General features: G+C 35.6%; 2 protein-coding genes across 2 annotated transcripts; one reads left to right on the forward strand and one right to left on the reverse strand.

Moving 5' to 3' along the window:
• The first annotated feature begins 9,146 nt into the window (after positions 1–9,146).
• LOC114170285 lies at positions 9,147–10,503 on the forward strand. Its single transcript, XM_028055769.1, has 3 exons — positions 9,147–9,776; positions 9,895–9,996; positions 10,078–10,503. Exons 1-3 carry the CDS (start codon positions 9,147–9,149, stop codon positions 10,501–10,503), a joined length of 1,158 nt encoding a protein of 385 aa, XP_027911570.1.
• A 5,256-nt stretch (positions 10,504–15,759) lies between these two features.
• On the reverse strand, positions 15,760–16,878 carry LOC114170286 (protein FAR1-RELATED SEQUENCE 5-like). The gene is made up of 2 exons (XM_028055770.1): positions 16,135–16,878; positions 15,760–16,008 (listed from the first exon to the last, which is right to left on the reverse strand). The coding sequence occupies exons 1-2, from the start codon at positions 16,876–16,878 to the stop codon at positions 15,760–15,762; spliced, it is 993 nt and encodes a 330-aa protein (XP_027911571.1).
• Positions 16,879–19,151: the final 2,273 nt, after the last annotated feature.

Consider the following 19,151-nt stretch of genomic DNA (forward strand, 5'->3'; position numbering starts at 1 on the left):
AAGGAAATTATCTCTAATATAGTCATGAGTGTGCACCCTCATCACTCTACCAAGATATTTTTTGTTCTTAATGCTTCCAATTTCACAAAGAAGTCCGTAAATTTTGATGTCTTAAATAAGAGACATGACAGTCCCACAACCTGTCTATTTTTGGAAATAACACTTTGCGTTGTCCACAATCAATAACAACATGATTGATAGAAAGCAAGTCCATTCCTAGTATCAGATCTAGTCCCTCCAAAGTCAAACATATAATTTCACTTGGGATTTGCGGCCTACCTCTTCGATAGAGCATCCAACACAAACTGAATTGGTTGAAATCTGCCCAGATGTTGGTATCGAGACCACAAACTCGCACCCCAAAACACATACCAACAATTTTGAGAGACTCATTTAAAGAGACTCTACAATCCAATCCATTCATACAAAGTTTCGCAACCGAAACGCGAGAAGCTTACTCCCTATAGCCCAAAAATCATTTAAAACCAAATGCTTTGATACCAAATGTAACATCCTCAATGGATATTACTTAATTAAAAGAACATTATATTTGGAATTCAATTCAACATCATATACTGTTCCCAAAATGTGGGAAATTTAAAATGTATTAACCACTTAACTCCAAAATAATTCAATATTATTACAAGTTCCAAAATCCATAGCCAACTTGCTCTAGGGACCCTTGATTTGTAGCTATTATATGGTAGTCCAATCCAGTTTTGTGTCGCCTAGCTGGCCTCCATTGCCACCAAGCGGTTTTTTGACAGACACTAGAAACATAGTTCAAACAGCATGCGTCGCCTGGCGGACCTTCGTTGTCGCCAAGCGGTTTTTGGGCAGAAGCTTAGAAACACAAAAAAATAGCGTAATTGGAAGATGGAAAAAGGCACCCAAGCTTCAACACATCACAAAATACATTAACCACGAATTTAAACAAATAGATACAACTCCTCTTACCTAGATTTCCTGCTCGAATCACACTCCTACACTTCTTCTTGAACAAAAATTGATCCAACCCTTGCACTCTTTAAGTCACAATTTCAGTGCTCTCACAAGCCTATTTTTCCTACCTAAGTCCACTCTCTACCCCACTTTGCAGCCCAAAAAAATCATAAAATAATAAAACGAAAATAAATGTAAATGGCCATCAATTGCCATTACTTGGAGGTTTTTACTCCACAATTACCATGCCTTTAACCATCTAGTTTCTCTAGAACTGCTAGGGTTTCTAGGCTCTCCACCACTTAGGAAAAAATAGAAAGTAAAACATGAAAGGAACTATTTTGTGCTAGGCAAGGTTTGAACTCTCTTGCATCCAATTATCAATCATATGCACAACCAACAAGCCAATCCATGTTTCATGGCATTTCATGCACACATACAATAATAAGATCTCATCAGGTTTATGCGTACATGCAAAAAAAATAAACAATTAATTAAAATATTACACAAATTGAATAAATATGATTCAAACCCAAGACTTCTTCACACCACCCGTTGAACCACTTGAGCTACCTTTGCTTCTTTTCAATGACTTGATAATTAATTCTCTTAGAGGTACTTTCAATCCACAATTATTGCTAACTAAATATGTATTATTTATTTAAATTTCCCGACTCTTACATCGTTTGCCAATCTTGGAAAGAACTGAGATATCGATGTCAGCTTACCAATCAGTCATTGTACCTTTTTCACATTTATGATTTATCACTCCTTCATTCTTGAGACCAAAAAGCATGACCTCAAAGTCGTAGTTCGTGTGTTTTGTGATAAAGGCGGTTTTCAGCTTGTGGCCTTTCGTCGTAGAGATCTGATCATAGGTTGAATACATTACAAAAAAATTTGAAACTATCGACGAAATATTACAATGAGTATAATTTCATAGGGTAATACGAATTACCGACAAATTTTATTGACAAATTTTGGTATTTTAATTACTGACAGAAAAACCTATCGGTAATACATATTTTAGTTATCGATGGAACAATTTGTCGATAAAATGTGTCAGTAATGCTGGTTTCAATTACCGACACAAAAATCTGTCGGTAATTTAGAATTTTTACTATCGACACATTTACCAATGGGTCAATCCGTCAGTAGAAAGTGTGAGAAATTTCTCGTCCAAAACTTACCTTAAGAAGTTGTGCATCAAATTGGAAGAGAATAGAAAAAAAAAGAAGATAAAGAAAAATAAGAAGAAAGGAGAAGAATAGGAAAAAGAAGGAAGACGCGTGATGGTAGCAAGACGGCAGCGGTGACGAGACGGTGGCACGATGGCAACGGAGACGCAGTGGTGGCTCGAAGAGGTTGGTGACGAGAAAGAGAAAATGAGGAAGAAACAAGAAAGATTGGGAGAAAAAGGTGGGTAAGGAGAAGGAGGAGGAGGAACCGGTGACAACGGTGGCGGCGACAATGGTGGTGGCAACGGCGATGGTGGTGGCCACGACGGATCTACTGAGATGGAATTAAGGAGGTTATGAAAGAAAAGAAAAAAAAGACCATAAAAAGAAGAAAGAGGAGGGAGGAGGAGAAAGAAGATGAACTCGTTTGTAGTATTTATCGACAAATTTTTCAGTTGGTAATTATCGCTGGATTTGACAAACAAATTTTTAGGTCAGTAATTACCGACAAATTTTATCGTTGATAATTACCAACTGATTTTACCAACATTTTTCCATCGGTAATTACCAATACAAAAAGATTTCCTTGGTAAAAATTTACCGACAAGAGTTTTAGCAATAAATTTTTTATCATCGATAATTTTGATTTATTGACGAATTTTAAACATTACCGATAGATTTTGATCGTCAGTAATATCAGTTTTTCTTGTACTGATAAGCGTATGAGAAACTTAGAACATTGTGCTCGACAATGCTATTTAATAATCGATCAATGCTTGGTAGGGGGTACGCGTCCTATGAATATGCATTGTTGAGATTTGTATAGATTACGTACATGTGCCACTTTTCATTGCTTTTTTGACTAATACCATCTTGGCCAACCGTCAATATCCAATTTCGTCCGGATGATTAAAAAAATTGTTTTCAAAAAATCCAAAAAAATAAGTGTTAATTAAAAAGGGGTAAAAATAAATTGTCCTAAAAAATAATAAAATTAATTAAAAAAAAGTTTCTTTAAATTTTGTTTTAAAAAAATTAATCAAATGAGGTGTTTAAGTAATTTTTTAGAAACAGGAGTCAAAAATAAAAACTCAAAAAAAAAATATAAAAATAGAAAATTTTAATTAAAAAAAAATCAAATTTAATTTAATTTAATTTAATTAAGTTAAAAATTAAAAAATCAATTTTAATGTAAAAGTGGAGAAACAGTTTTTTATCATAGATATATATTAAAAAATAAAATAGAAAAGAAGGAGATATTTTCGTTTTGGTAGTGAGTTTGAAAAATAATTCTCTTTTTAACCTCTTTTATTATCGTTGCACATCATGGTCAATTGCCTTCAATTGTTGCTCCCCATCACAACTGGTAAACAGTTTTTTGACTACTATTGATAAAAACAATTTTGGGGACAAATTCATTTTTCATGATGGTATTACACTCGGGCAAGCAACACTTAATAGATTTTCTCTACATTGATTTTGATCCATCGCCATTACCCAACACCATTACCATAGTAGAAATCATTTCCATTCACCTTCCCCAACGACCTTCTTCAACATCCAACACATTCATCCATTCCAATCACAAAATATCCATCACATATTCATTAAGATCCAATTCGGTACAATCATAAACAGATTCATTCAATATTCACACAAAATTCATCACTTCGCGAAATCATAAGGTATTGGTGATGTTTTCAATGGATAACAACGTTGTTGTTGGTGGTGATGGAGGAAGAGGAATCGTGATTGGATGCTAAAGTTGGCATTTCACGCGAGTGATTGTCTTTAGTGTGTTGGCTTTATGGCAGACAGCATCGCCATTAATGGTGAAGAAGTTTGGAGAAAAAATACTTTGGTTTCAGTTATGGAGGAAGAGTGATGGAACCTCCACGCAACAGGGGCAGTGCAGCAGCGTTTCACACGATTATGACTGGCGAGCAGCGTCTGTGCCGGCATTAGCAACCTGTTGAGAGTGGGCACCGTCGCTGCTGGCGGCCTTTCGCAATAATAGGTTGCATTTTGTTTGGGGACCACGCATGGTAGTGGTTGTGTCGTGAGGTTGAAGATGACAATGGGGAAAATGTTGGCGTTTTGATTAGATTTTAGGGTTTGGCAGATTCTATTCTTTTTCAAGCATCCCATAATTATTATCACACCTCCATCTCATTTTAGGGCTTGATAGATTTTCATTTTCTTCGTGCGCCCCCATAACTTAATTTTCATAGCTCTCTAGATTGCATAATAATTGGGCCATTTGTTTATTTATTTACTCCATGCACTCCCTAATGTAATAACCACACATCCCTTTCATTTAGTTTTTATGTTACCTCATGTACCTACCTTTTCACTAAGCACACACCCACTTCTTTATTTTCCTTTTTTAGGCTAGGAAGCCTTTACTTTATGCACCACACGTTTCTCTTTATACATCATGTTCCCATGTGTATAGTTTTTCTCATTGCACCCACATACTCACTTATGCACTCTTATTTTCTATTTCCAATTTTACCATTTTTTAATTAAATATGACATTTCAATCATGCCATTTTCTAAAATAATAAAAGTATTTTAAATTGAAATAAAAATTAAAATAGTTTTAAAATGATAAAACTAAGAATAAATAAAATTTAAATTATTTTCTTTATTTTTATTTTTTTAATGTCTAATAGACCGCTCGCGTCGCACAATACTTCTTTTTTAAAATATAAAAAGTTATAAAAATAGTTTGTAGTGTCTAATCGACCGTTCCCGTTGCATGACACTCATTTTTAAAATACAAAAATTATAAAAATAATTTTGGTGTCTAATCGACTGCTCGCGTCGCACGACACACATTTTCAAAAATATAAAGAATCATAGAAATATTTTAGTGTCTAATCAACTGCTTGCGTCGCTAGACACTCCTTTCCAAAAATATAAAAAAAATCATAGAAATATTTTGTGTAGAATTGACCGCTCGCGTCACATGACTTTCATAAAATACAAAATATAAAAATTGTTTTTTTGTCAACGGCTGCACACGTTGCATGACACTTAATTTCAAAAATGTCAAAAGACAACTTTAAAAATTAAATATTTTAATCAAATTTTATCAAGAACTACGTGATCCTTGATTCTCCATTGTTAGCAGGGTAAGTCCTTATTAGGTTCACTTCCCAAAAATCAAAAGGTTTTCCAAATCATTTTCAAATCGTTTTATAAAGAACTACGTAGCCCTGATTTCTCAATTTTCATGAGAATACATAGGACCAAGGTTAACCCTTGTTGGGTCTCTTTCACTCTAAAAAGATATATTTGTTCAATTTATTTTCTTATTTTTGGGAAAAATGAATATTTTAAAATGAACACATCTCTTTGCAAATTTAATTAAAGGTACCGCCTTTGGGCGGACGTTGTAGGATGCTTATACCTTCCCTACGCCTAACCGACTCCTAGACCCTAAATTTGGCTTCCGCAAACTTTATTTTATTTTTATGGTTTTCTATAGTTTTCCAGAATAAACTATGGTGGCGACTTCAAATCTCTTTTTCCGAACAAATCTCTTTTTAATTCACCGTCCCGTCGTGATTTAGGTTGCGACGCTAGCTCGAGGTCTACTCTTAGGATATCCTCTGTCATCCACGAGAACAAGTCGACATTGGCCGTCGAAGCTTGGCCAAAGGCTTTCTCTCCCTCTTCGTCAATTGTAGACCCTATCTTTAAACTTCGTCTTTTCTCTAGTAGCGGAAAAGCTCTTGTTTCCCTTACAAGATCCATTTGTCCATCATTGTTTATTCGTGGGTCAAGATCTTCTCCTTCTATTGTTGTGTTGTTTACCTAGGTCCTTCCAATGTTGTTCGTAGTCAATGGGGAGTGGTAGCTTTATACTAGCTGTGTAACACTCTTTGGCCATTTTTTGTTCCCCGTGCATAGTGATTATGTCTCCTATGGCCAAGTGGAACTTCATGGCAAGATGCGGGGTGGAGACCACAATTCCAAGCATGGTGTGCAAGTTGATATAGCCTATTGTCATCCTTTCTCTCGAGAAACCATAAATTGGTTCGTCGTAGGAAATCATTGTGTCCTCTGTAAGACCCGAGAAAATTAGATAATTAAATAAATGGTTATTTAATAAATGCAGATAATGAGAGCCTTTATGGTATTTAATGTTAATTTTTATGGTGTGGAATAGTACTAGCTCAAGTGGTTGAGAGTACTTGGTTATGTTGAGAGGATTTGGGTTCGAGTCCTATGAATGTCAATGGTGTGTTAATTTAATTGCTTATTATTTTACTAGTAGGTTTGAACGTGTTGGGCGATAAGATAATTCTGAATTCATAAGAATTATCATGAAATATGAATTGGTTGAATAGGTTGTGCAGTTGCTTGGTAATATGGAGGTTATGTGTTCAAACCTTGTTTAGAGTAAAATCATAATCTTTTATTTTTTTGGTTGTGGGGGAAAAATTGAGTAGATGACGAGATGGAATTGGGTTCTACGAATCTGGACGTAGACAAGGAGAGTAATTAGAATTGATTAGCTATTATGAACCAATTAAGGGGGTGATTTGAATTAATTTCTTTTTAATTCAATTAAATTAGTTTTAGGGTTGGAAAAGGAGACAGAGTATAAAAAAATTGATGTCGCTACCAACCAAGGAAGTTTAGAACCCTAAAGAGTGAGTGAAGAGAGTGTTAGGCGACTGGAAAAAGGTCTCAAGATGGGGCATCAACATTGGAGAAATTTTAGCGGGATTTCTAGGTTAGGGGAAGCTGAGTATTACTTTCTTTGTTTGTGTTTGTGGTTTGATGCATGGTTTTTGTTGTTCTTATCTAATATATGCAAACATCATGATGTTAGAATATTTTTGTTTTCCTTTTACGTTTGCTATGGGTTCCTTGTCTATTGGTTATGTAAACTCATAAGTGAGGGGTGGTGGGTTCTCCTTGAATCCTGTGGGCGTGTTGCCTGAACCATGTTGTTCAACGCTATGATGGCGTTTGTTTTCATTTTCGTTGTTCCTTCAGTTCACACACTTCCTTGCTTGTGGAAGAACCCTAGGTTCTACGTGGATTTCGTGTCCCTTTCATTCACCTGGGTGGTTGCATTTCATTCACAGACGTTCATCTTTAGGCTTGAGGCGTAGTTTTTAGGGCAACCATGATGGCCCACCGTGAGGGTTTCCATGAATGAGTCTGGCAAAAAGGGACATCGTTGATAAGCGATGCAACAACTAGATGATGATGCCAAGGGTTTATGAGATTGCGTTATTTTTTTGTGGCTTCACTTTGTATTGCAACATTTTGGAGTCTCGTAGAGTGCTTCACGTCAACACGCATGGTGTGCAAGGTAGTTGTTGTTGCAAGGTTCTCAAATTTATTTGTTAGATGCTTTAGGAAAGAACTTAATCTGAACCTAGGTCTGTTATGATAGTTCACGTTTTTCTTTCAAATTTGTTATTGTAGTGTTCAGCCAGGGGTTCATTTGAGTAGCCATGCATTTTTATTGATTTAGGTATTCTTTAATTGGTCTTTTGAAATCCCTAGCATGGACATAAAGGTCCTTTCTATTGCAGTTCAGGGTTTGTTTTCTTGTGGTGGTTTGGTGAAAAGGTAGCTTTGTTCTATTGACTAGATCAAATCATGTTTTGATGCTGCATAAGTAATCGTGGGGTGTATTCTAATTTTCCTTTCCTTGTTCATGTCGTACTTTATTCCAGCGACTTTGTAAACCTTTTATTTAACGTTGGAAATTGCCTGGAGGAGTTGCATTACATGATCAAAGTGAACTATAGTTTTTTAGTGGCAACCCTAGGATGTCTTTTCCTTATTTTATTCACATTGCTAACTTTTCTTCATTTTCATACTCCATGTTTTAATAGGTTTGGTTGCTGGAAGAAATAATGGGGTCCACCTACACATAAATGAACTTTCTCTTTTTCTTTTACCATTTCCTTAACGTTCATGTATCAATCTTTTCTTTCTTTTTTTTATTCCATTATGGTAAGGTGTACCTTTAATCACGTAATGATGATGATAGGGGAAATGATTTAATGGTTTATTTTTCTCATGGGTTTATTCTCACGTGATGAATAACTTTCTTTGGTTTTATATATCACACTTTGATGTGATTTGTGAATTAGTGTTTGATAAGTGAAAATGCATTATTTTAGTAACGAAAATGATATTCGAACATAAATTTCGAACTCATTTTTTACATGGGTGACGTGGCAGCCTTTTTTTCTTTTTTCTTTTTATTTTTTTAAATGAAACTGAACCCATTGTCACGTGCGCGGAAGTTAGGCTGTAAATTCTTTTTGGCAAAACGAAATCAAACGTGGAGAGAGAAAGTAAGATCTAATGGAAAACTTGGTAGAGTGTTGGTGAGACAGGGAGAGAGAAAGGCGAGAGGAAGGCGTTGCAGAGTGGAGACAGCGTGAGATAGAAAGTCAGAGTAGAGGCGGAGAAAGTGTTGTTTGTGCGACAAAGGCAGAGGAAGGCATTGCTGACAGAGAGATAGGAACGCCTGGGTAAAGTCCAGTTGTTGGAGAAACAGGGAAAGAGAGAGATCAAAAGCCATAGAAGAAGACTTTTGTGGTTGTCGGAGAACAGGTGTCTGACCAGAACTCATCGACGGCGTAGTTTCCAGAGTTAGGGCTTTTTTAAGAAGACGGCCATTAGGGCTTCCAAAAATCCAACACCTCCGGCACACAACAACGACCACGGTGGGTAGAAACCTTTTTCTGTCCTTATTGTATTTGTTAATCGTTGATTTTTTTTATAACCTCTTTTATGGCAGAAAATGTCCGATTTCAATTCGGTTTTACTTATCTGTAGGGTTTCCCAATCATGGAATTATGTATTCAATGTTTGGTTCAGTAAAGTTAAATTTCCATTTGGGGGTATTGCTGATTTTGTTTTTATCAGTGTACAAAACAGGGCAGTTTGGGTGTTGAAATAATTGATTGAGGTGTTGAAATAATTGTTCATTTAATGTATATAATTTTTGTGAAATTCGTAAAATTATGATTTTTTACAAAGATGTATTTTCGTCATTGCTGTAAAGCGAAGTGCATTGGTGCTTTGAACGAAAAGTTAACTGTGCCACAAAAGGAGTATATTGCAAGCACCCCGTTTTGGTGGTTTCCCATGTTAAAGCAATCATTGAAGATAAGTAGAAATGTTTTATCTCAATTATCTATTAAATGGGTTGAAAGAAGGGGTGGTTTTGATGTCGGTGGTGAAGTGGTGGACTTTAGTTTATTAGACGTTTGTTTAGGGTTAGGATTGAGGGTGGTCGGAGAAAAAATTGATTTAAATGAGGAAGTTGTGGAGAGTGAGACGTGGAATACTTTTGGGCGTCAAAGAGTTGATGTTAAGTTGATATATGATTTTTTGATGAAATTTGATGATGATGTTGGTGATGTTGAATTATTTTGCAAGCTATATGTTGTGTTAGGAATATCAGAGTTCTTGCTTGCAAGTAAAAAAGGTTGTGTTTTCCCCGTTATTTTTAAAATTGTTGATGACATGGAAAATATTGGAAAATATAATTGGGGTACATTAGTGTACGAGTATTTGGTGTTTAGCTTGTGTAGTGCTTCGTTGGCATTGCAGAATGAACCAAGTCGATTTGAGTTCTATATGGTTGGATGTGCGTATTTGCTTGAGGTAAAGTGATTTATGTTTTTTAATGTTGTTTACATATGGTTTTCATTTTTCATAAATTGATTTTAGTTTTTATTTATGTTTTCAGTTATGGTCATTTGATCATTTGGTTGTTTGCTAGTCAACGTTCAAGTGTAAGATGAACTTGTTCCCACGATTGTTGTATTGGATGAATGTGAGCATGGGTGACAAGGTCATGAAGACTGCGTTTGATTACGACATGGTGTGGACGTGTTTAACTATATTAGTTATGTTTGAAATCTGTAAGTTTTTATTGAAGTCACACATGTGTTTTTTTCTATAGGCTATTGTTGATGCGGCGGTGTCAAAGGAAGAACTTGATCATGCTATTGTAAGAAAGACATTTGAACAATTTGGCACTGAATACAAAACCCAAGATTTGAAGGACAAGGAAGAGGTTGAGCATTTACTAGAAGATCATGAAGCAGAGATAGTTGATTTGGAACAATCTATGTCTGCATTGGATGACTTGGTTGCAAAATGGAAGGGTCAACAGCCAAAGGATGAGGTTCGAGATGAAGTTGGTGATGATGTTTTCAATGATCCACGTGATGATGTAATGAGTGATGAAAAAGATGATGATGCACAACAGAGCAATATGTATGATCGTGTGAAGGCCCGACCTCGGATGCGATTCAAGAGTGTTGCCACAAAAACACCATATTCTGTTTATGGAAAGAAGAAGTTGAAATCACTACAAATTGGTTGATGTTGTTAAGTTGAAAACATCATTGCTATTTTATTTTGAGTTATTTATGAATGTTTGTTATGGGTGGTATGTATGGATGGAAATGATGGACGAAATTGATGGTATGGTGGGTGTTATTTTGGAAAACCATTTGTGTATGTACCAATGTATTTATTAATTTGATGATCGAAATATGGTAATGAAGTGCCGTGATATGTCCCCTTTTGTCCCCATTAAATTATTTGAGGAGCCACATATGGATTGATTTTACAGGACAAAGTCTGTGCATGATTCTGTTATCTGTTTTTGTTGTGAAAAATGTATGTTGCAGGTTTTTAGATGTTTCCCTTTTTTTTTGCTCAGCAGTAATATTTTTTTGTTTGTTATGGGTGGTAGAACCAAATTATTTAACAGAAGACCCCACTTAATTTCCCTTCACTCCCCATTTTGCTGTGAGATAAAAAATATGTAATAGAAGTCCTCACTTAACCTACTGGGGAATTATATTTTGGAGGCAAGGAATTATGAACCATATGAAGTTGACTTTGAGCAGTTTGTGGTAGGCATGTATTTGTCATTGCTTAAGCAGGTTGGGGCTGTGAACCACAATGTCGAACGTAAGTCCCCAGTAAATTGTTTTGTAGTCCCCGGTTTTGACCCATTTATAAAATTTTGTAATTTCAATTGGATGAAGTTGAGTTTGAGCAATTTGGGGTTGGCATGTATTTGTTATTGCTTAAGCAGGTTGGGGCTGTGTACCAAAATGTTGAGCCTAATTCCCCACAAAATTGTTTTTTAGTCCCCAGTTTTGACCCATTTATGAAAGTGTGTAATTTGAATCGGTTATAAAAAGTGTTTGTGTGAACCAAAAAATGTAACAGCACTACCCACTTATGTTAGGTCCAGTCCCCACTTGTTAACGTTATTGTGAGTTTAAAATGGATGCTTTTGCAGACCAAATGTAATTGTAATTTCGAAATTCAATTCGTTATACCAAATTATTTAACATCAAAAGGTTATCAAAACTTCGAAATTTCAATTGGTTATAAGAAGTGGAAGTGTGAACCAAAATATGTAACATGACTCCCCACTCGTTTTAGTTGCAGTCCCCACTTTATAAGGTAATTGATAGTTTAAAGAACATTTTTTTTTCGTAGAAAATAAAATTGTTATTGGAAATTTCAATTGGTCATAATAAATAGGAAATTTTAATTGCTTAACAAAACTTAGAAATTTCATATGGTTATAAAAACTAGTTCTGTGAACCAGAATATATAACAGCACTCCCCAATTGGGGTAGTTCTACTCCTCACTTTGTAACGTAATTGATAGTTTAAAGAACATGTTGTTTCCTACGAAAAAAAAATTCTTATTAAAATTGTTATTTGAATTTTCAACTGGTCATAAAAAAAATTGTAATTGCTTAACAAAATTTAAAAATTTCAGATGGTTATAAATACTGATTATATGAACCAGAATATATAACAGCACTCCCCAATTGGGGTAGTTATACTCCCCACTATGTAACGTAATTGATAGTTTAAAGAACATGTTTCCTAGGAAAAATAATTTGTTATTAAAATTGTTATTCGAAATTTCAATTGGTCATAATAAAAAAAAATTTAATATGTTAACAAAACTTAAAAATTTCAGGTGGTTATAAAAACTGGTTCTGCGAACCAGAATATATAACAACACTCCCCAATTGCAGTACTTCTACTCCCCAATTTGTAACGTAATTGATAGTTTAAAGAACATTTTATTTCCTAGCAAAAAAAATTGTTATTAAAACTGTTATTCGAAATTATTCGAAATTTCAATTGGTCATAATAAAAAAAATTAATAAGTTAACAAAACTTAGAAATTTCAGGTGGTTATAAAAACTGGTTTTGTGAACCAGAATATATAACAGCACTCCCCAATTGGGGTGCTTCTACTCCCCACTTTGTAACGTAATTGATAGTTTAAAGAACATTTTATTTCCTTGCAAAAAAAAATTGTTATTAAAATTGTTATTCGAAATTTCAATTGGTCATAATAAAAATAAAAATTTTAATTGCTTAACAAAACTTTCAAATTTAAGATGGTTATAAAAACTGGTACTGTGAACCAGAATATATAACAGCACTCCCCAATTGGGGTAGTTGTACTCCCCACTTGATAACGTAATTGATGGTTCTACTACCCCCTTTAAAGTTCATCTTTCTGACCAGCAAATAAATTTTTATTAGTTTGACAGTGTTCATTGCTTGAGAACACAAACAGTGTTCGAAATTTCAATTGGTCATAATAAAAATAAAAATTTTAATTGCTTAACAAAACTTTCAAATTTAAGATGGTTATAAAAACTGGTACTGTGAACCAGAATATATAACAACACTCCCCAATTGGGGTAGTTGTACTCCCCACTTGATAACGTAATTGATGGTTCTACTACCCCCTTTAAAGTTCATCTTTTTGACCAGCAAATAAATTTTTATTAGTTTGACAGTGTTCATTGCTTGAGAACACAAACAGTGGGAAACGAAAACCAAAATATTCATGACCACTCCACATGAACTTATTCTTGACGCCTCAGTTGGAACATAAATTGTGGTACTGATGTTATTTATCTTTTCCTCCTAATTCATGATTGCCCACATCCTAATGATGTTGCACCTAATGTATTGCTCATATAAGTATCTAATAATTCATTAGTTTCCGCACATTCAAACATGAAACACATCTTAATTAAATAAATGAGGCCGAAGTCCGAAGTTACCAAAAAGTAACAAAATGACACAATTTATTTAAATTTTTTTAACGAGAACATAAACACACAAAAGACTTGTAAAAACATCTTTCTGGATGTAATAACATCATACTAAATCTATGGACTTTGCAACATCACAGTAGCACCCATTAATGTAAACCTCAACTATAGGTTATTTTTGAACATGGTCTACCTCAAACACCAATCTGTCTCCCTCCTTCAACCTATTTTCAGCACAAAACTGCCTCCATCCTTGTCCAAACTTTGTTGATTTGTTCTTTTGCGACACAAGCAGTTTGCATTCAACTCCACTTCTCCATGCAACTAGATATATCACATTCATTTCAAGGCTCTTGATGACGTCAGCAAAATCAACATTCAAGTCCTGTTGAGATAACCAACAATAACGTGACCAAAACTATTTTCAATTCATGGCTATTAATAGTTTTTAATAGGATTGACAAGAGAAAAAGAATAATTACCAGGTTACTTGCTTTTGCTTGAGATTTAGTCAACGTCACCGCAAAAAGTGTTGTTCCAGGGTCCACCGTTGCTCTGTCTAAGAATGCCTCCATATTCTCTGGTGTGCATTCGCCAATAAAAACTGTTATTTGGAAATTACAGTTGTCCACTTAACGAAATTGGACATATGAGTCCCATATCTGTGTGGTGTATGTCTTTTCCAGGTCTTTCCACCCATCAATTAATTTTGGATTCATTTTATCCATGTTATAGGATACTACAAATCGATTTTCGAAGCTATCAAGCAAAGTCCATTGGTGGGTCAGTTCCTTTTCAAATGCCGCAGCAAAATGTTGATCCACATGAGCAAACAACTAGATGGAAAGTGAAAAACCTAATATGTCAAATAGTGTAAATTTTTGTAAACACAGTGTCAAATTAAAGGGTAGCACACACCTGGTCATGTATGTTAATCGTGGTGAAGGTCCACAACACTTTGGTTCCAATAGGAGGTGCATCACGAACATTAATTTGGCCTTCACTACAGGAACTAGTTGATTCCATAATATTGGGTTGGTCGTGATGTTTGCATTCTTTGTTAGGCTATTTCAGAGATGAGGGAGGGTGTATGGCACAAAATATGACATTAAAGGCAATAAATAACGATGGTTGAGGACAGGTGGACAAAGGAGACGGATTGGTGGGTGTCGCAGTAGTAGGTTTGAAGGGTCAATAAAAATTTAATATTAGACGGTGGTAGTTGAACATTGGGTTCCCCCACAACAATGTCTTAAACGTGCCCATTTAGTGCGTGGCAGCAATGTTAATATTGCCACTCAATTAGTAGCCGTTAAGGTAATGACAATGGTAACTGACAATAATTCATTTAATGCATACTCAAATTGAATTAAGAAAATTAATTAGTCATGTAATTGGAATATTTATACACGAAACGTTGAACGAAATAATATTTCATTAAATGCATTAACCATTACAATATGAAACCACCATCCATTTACACACATGTCATTCACAAAAAAGAAGACTTCAGTCATATTATGTTTGTGTATTTCATTTGGAGCAAAAGCTATCTGGTAATAAAGATAACCTATGGCAGGTGCATTTCCAAAATGAACTATCTATGTATAACAAAATAGTGATATTAGTTTGGCGACAAAAACATTATTTTACCACCACATTGTATTTGTACGTCACCTTGGTGTTCCTACCTCAACTTGTTTTCAAATGTGGGTTGTTGTAGACATTTGAGTGTTTCCAAAATCAAACTCCACAGATGTCAACAAAGACATAAATCCACTATTAGGAATGTGTGGGTTCAGTAACGGTTGGCATTCAAAGGACACATGTTGATGGTCTGATGCTGCACCAAAGTAGGATGTGTCCTATAAAAAATACAACAAACAGTTACTTGCAATGCTTAATGAAATCATAATTTATTGACTTTTTATAACATAAAAGGTGTTGACCATTAAAGTTCTTGAAGCTTTGTTTTTATATGCGTTTATTCTCTTTCTCTTACATATTTTCTCAACAGTTGACTGTATCCTGTTTGAACATGGTCTTCCCTTCCTCTTAACATGAATTAGGCTTAGAACTGTTCTACTGTTGGTTGTAGATGGAGTAACATGATTACTGGTTAGGCACCCACCCCCGTTTGGTACTACACATTCGATTGGTTTGGTTGGGACCCCTAATGACTTTGCTATGAGGTGCAGTTCATCACACAACTGTTTTGTTTCATTCTTAGAGTCACAAGCAACCTCAGCTATATCATAAAAAGTCTTGCACAATACTTGGTACCTTTGCATTCGTGGGTCGTCAATACTTCTATTGTAACCCGCATTTATAAGACTGTGTCTCCTTCGCACATTTTTAGACCAATGCCGGAGAACATACTTCTCTGCAACACATTCAATGTCTTCTTGTCCCAGGATCAAGAAGCTGTGACGACACAATATGCCTCGAAACTCAAACAACAAACAACTGCATTCAATATTTGTTGTAATCGAGTCGAGTTTCAAATTGTGCATTCTGTGCTTTTTCTACCCATTCCACATCCACTCTTCATTGGCCATATACTTCCAAGCAGTTTCATCTTTTGATACACTCTTCATGAAGCAATTCATCTTACCCCTGAATTCGTTTTGAATCTCACTAAATTTGGCGTGTGTGTATTCTAATTGAAATTGTCTTTCAATTGGTGATTGAGATCCACATGCAACAGTTGTATTCGCAGATGTGAAGTCCGCTTCAAACTCCTTTTCTGCCTTTTGCCTTAATGCATTGTCGTACTGTACCACAAATTGTTACAAGGTTGTGCTAGAATTGATGAATCCATCAAAAAATGCATTCATGTCTTCACTCCTTTGTGTAGTTGACATTCCAGCCCAGAAATGACATTTCAAATAGCAAGGAACCCAACGATGTCTCTCATCATACAACGTAGACAACCATTCATTTGCATTCAAGTCATTAACACAGATGGAATCGTACACAAGTTTCTTCAATTCCGTCTTTATAGGTTTGTAGTTCGTATACCCTTGCAATTTCTCAAGCACCTTTTTCATGATGTGCCACAAGCACCACCTATGTTTTGTGTTAGAAAATACCACTTTAATTGCATTCATCATTGCCTTACACTGGTCAGTTACGATACCATCAGGTTCGACGTTGAACATGCATTGACGCCAACACTCAAAAAGCCAGACAAACGTACTTGTGTCCTCACAAGAAACAAGACCGCAACCTAACAAGATTGATTGCCCATGATGATTGACTCCCACAAAAGGCGCAAATGACATATTGTATTTGTTTGTTAAGTAGGTAGTGTCAAATGACACCACATCGCCAAAATCTTGACATGTCGCTCGACTCTTTGCATTGGCCCAAAAAACATTGCATATTCTGTTATTTTCGTCCATGTCTATATCGAAAAAGAAGTCGTTGTTCAATTCTCTCATTTGTGAGAAATGTCGAAGCAACGCTTGTCCATCCCCATCCTTGCACAATGACCTTCTTTGTTTACCAATGTAGTTGCGAACATCCCGCTCAATGAAGGTTATGTTATCATATCTACCGGCCTCACAAACCAGTGATCGAAAACTTTTGTTGATCCTAACACCAGCTTCGTCGTTGATGTCAACTGTTTGCCTAACATGCATGTTTACTTTACAGTTGCCACGTATTAGCTTTGACTTTTGTGGACTAATGTCATGATTATGATCAGTGACAACACTCCTTATGTACCATTTCCCTTCCTTTTTCCCAACATTTATACCTGCTTTGCACTGTTTTTTTTACTTGGCATGGTCTTCAATTCTGGGGAATGGCAGAAACGTAATTTCCTTCATGCGAACATACTAACTTGATGTAGTTGATTTCATTATCTACACCACGTAGTGAACTTCTGATCCTAACACCAAAGCCACTGTGTATAGCAAAATTTCTGTAAAAAACTTTCACAGCGTCCAATGTCTCAAAACACATGGACTTTTGGAACAATGTCATCTTCATCAACGTTATGTGCATTGTCACTATTAATTTGTTCATTGAATTCATGCGACGCTTCGACAGGAATGTCTTCACCCAAGCAAATATCATCAAGTGACAGAAAGGAATCCATTACTCTCGTTATTTGGTTAATAGGATAGTTGCGAATGACATTAGATCATATATTCAATATTTCATACAAAGACAAATACTTGGTGGCCATGTATCACATTCAACATTGATTCAAACCCTAGATAACATACAACGTAAACGTCACTCTAATGTTTTAACACAACAACCCAATGCAAGCAACCTTGTTCATTAATTCGGACATGAAAAATTTTTTGGGTCGGAATAATTTTTTTTTTTAACTTATATTACCCACTTACTTGGAAATGAAGTTGACGATCTTTAATGAGGAGGAGTGTTCAGCTCCAAACAGCATTCAACGAGGGCTACCAACCTGTGTGCCTTTAATGTCCAAGCTGTTGCCATAACTCTGCATTAACTTGTGTTAGGTAAAGGGGTTGGAGAAAAGTTAAAGGGTTGGCGATGAAACAGGAAACAAAACATGAATGACCATTAAACTTACTGAAGAAGCAAAACAAGGGTATTATGGACATATCACCTTTAAATACTTTTTCTATATAATGGACCTCGCGACACACTTCATATGAGACCAAAAAAAGTTTGTTACTTTGTTGGGTTGAGCTGGTACATAACAGGTAAGTGATGAACTCTTTCATTTCTGCATTTTAGTGGTACATCATTAATTTTAGGCAAATGGTTTTCAATTGTCTAGTGCAGTTCTTAATTAAACCATGTCAAAATTTAATGTTTCTCAGTGGCAATGGAACCGTGGAAGGGGCTTGATGTAGAAGAAGAAGATTTGGCATCTTTCCTTAAAAAATGTAATACATCAACTACACTTATTCCAGAGCCTGCAGGAAATGTCCAGGCAGCCATCATTAACCGTGGTTCAGAAGACGCACAAAGCACCCAAGAATTTGCACAGTCTATTGTTGTTGCAACTTATGAACGGGATTTCAAATAAAATGCATGGTTATGGGCAGAGAAATTCATAAAGTTCCATGGTACATATGCTTTAATCAACATTAATTTGTTGTCATTATGAATATGGCCGAAACACTGATTGCAGTTTACATTGACAGGGCTGGTTAAGGACAGAGACATTAACAATACTGCACACTTAGGAAGTTGTAACAGAACTGGTATACTTCCTTTCGTAGCATGCATTGTGAAACAGTGCAACCCAAATGGCCTATGCGATATGCAGATATGTGTGAAGGTATCACTCTTGAACACAAATAATATGTATTCGAACCAAATTGTTCAACTGATTTATGCATTGACAAGAACAGGTTCCTACTGGCACCGTTTGGGGAAGTGTGCACCAAAAAGTACTTGTTCATCCAGAATATGGGAGAGATCTTACTATTGGAGCAGTTTTACTTTTGAACACCGTAAGTCAAGTTTGCATCACACACATTTTATAATGCCATTTTTAACATCAAATTATTATGCGTTAAATTCTTGTGATAGTAATGTTCTTTAGTTGTTCATAGCAGGTTGCGACTTTCGGTCATAGACATAAAATTTGCTACCTAAACATCATTGTCCGCAACATTGTCAAGGTACTCTCCCCAATTTGAAAGAACTTCATCTTACTTCTATTAAATGCTTACGTTTCCTCACAACTTTAGTCATTAATATGGAAAAATCCCTTTTTGAAAGCTAGATCTTCAAAGCGGACATTTGTGAACTGACGGATGAACTAGTCCAAGCCACAATCAAGCCTATCATTGAGCCCCATCCATCACTTGATCCCAAAGTTCAGGACATACTAAAAAAATTTGTCAATCCGTCCACTCAGTCTGTTGCTCACATTGGGGAGACCTCCTCCAACACTGAACCTCCCCAAAAT

This window comes from Vigna unguiculata, chromosome 11, assembly GCF_004118075.2.
Source record: "Vigna unguiculata cultivar IT97K-499-35 chromosome 11, ASM411807v1, whole genome shotgun sequence".
In the NCBI taxonomy this organism is placed as follows: Eukaryota; Viridiplantae; Streptophyta; class Magnoliopsida; order Fabales; family Fabaceae; genus Vigna; species Vigna unguiculata.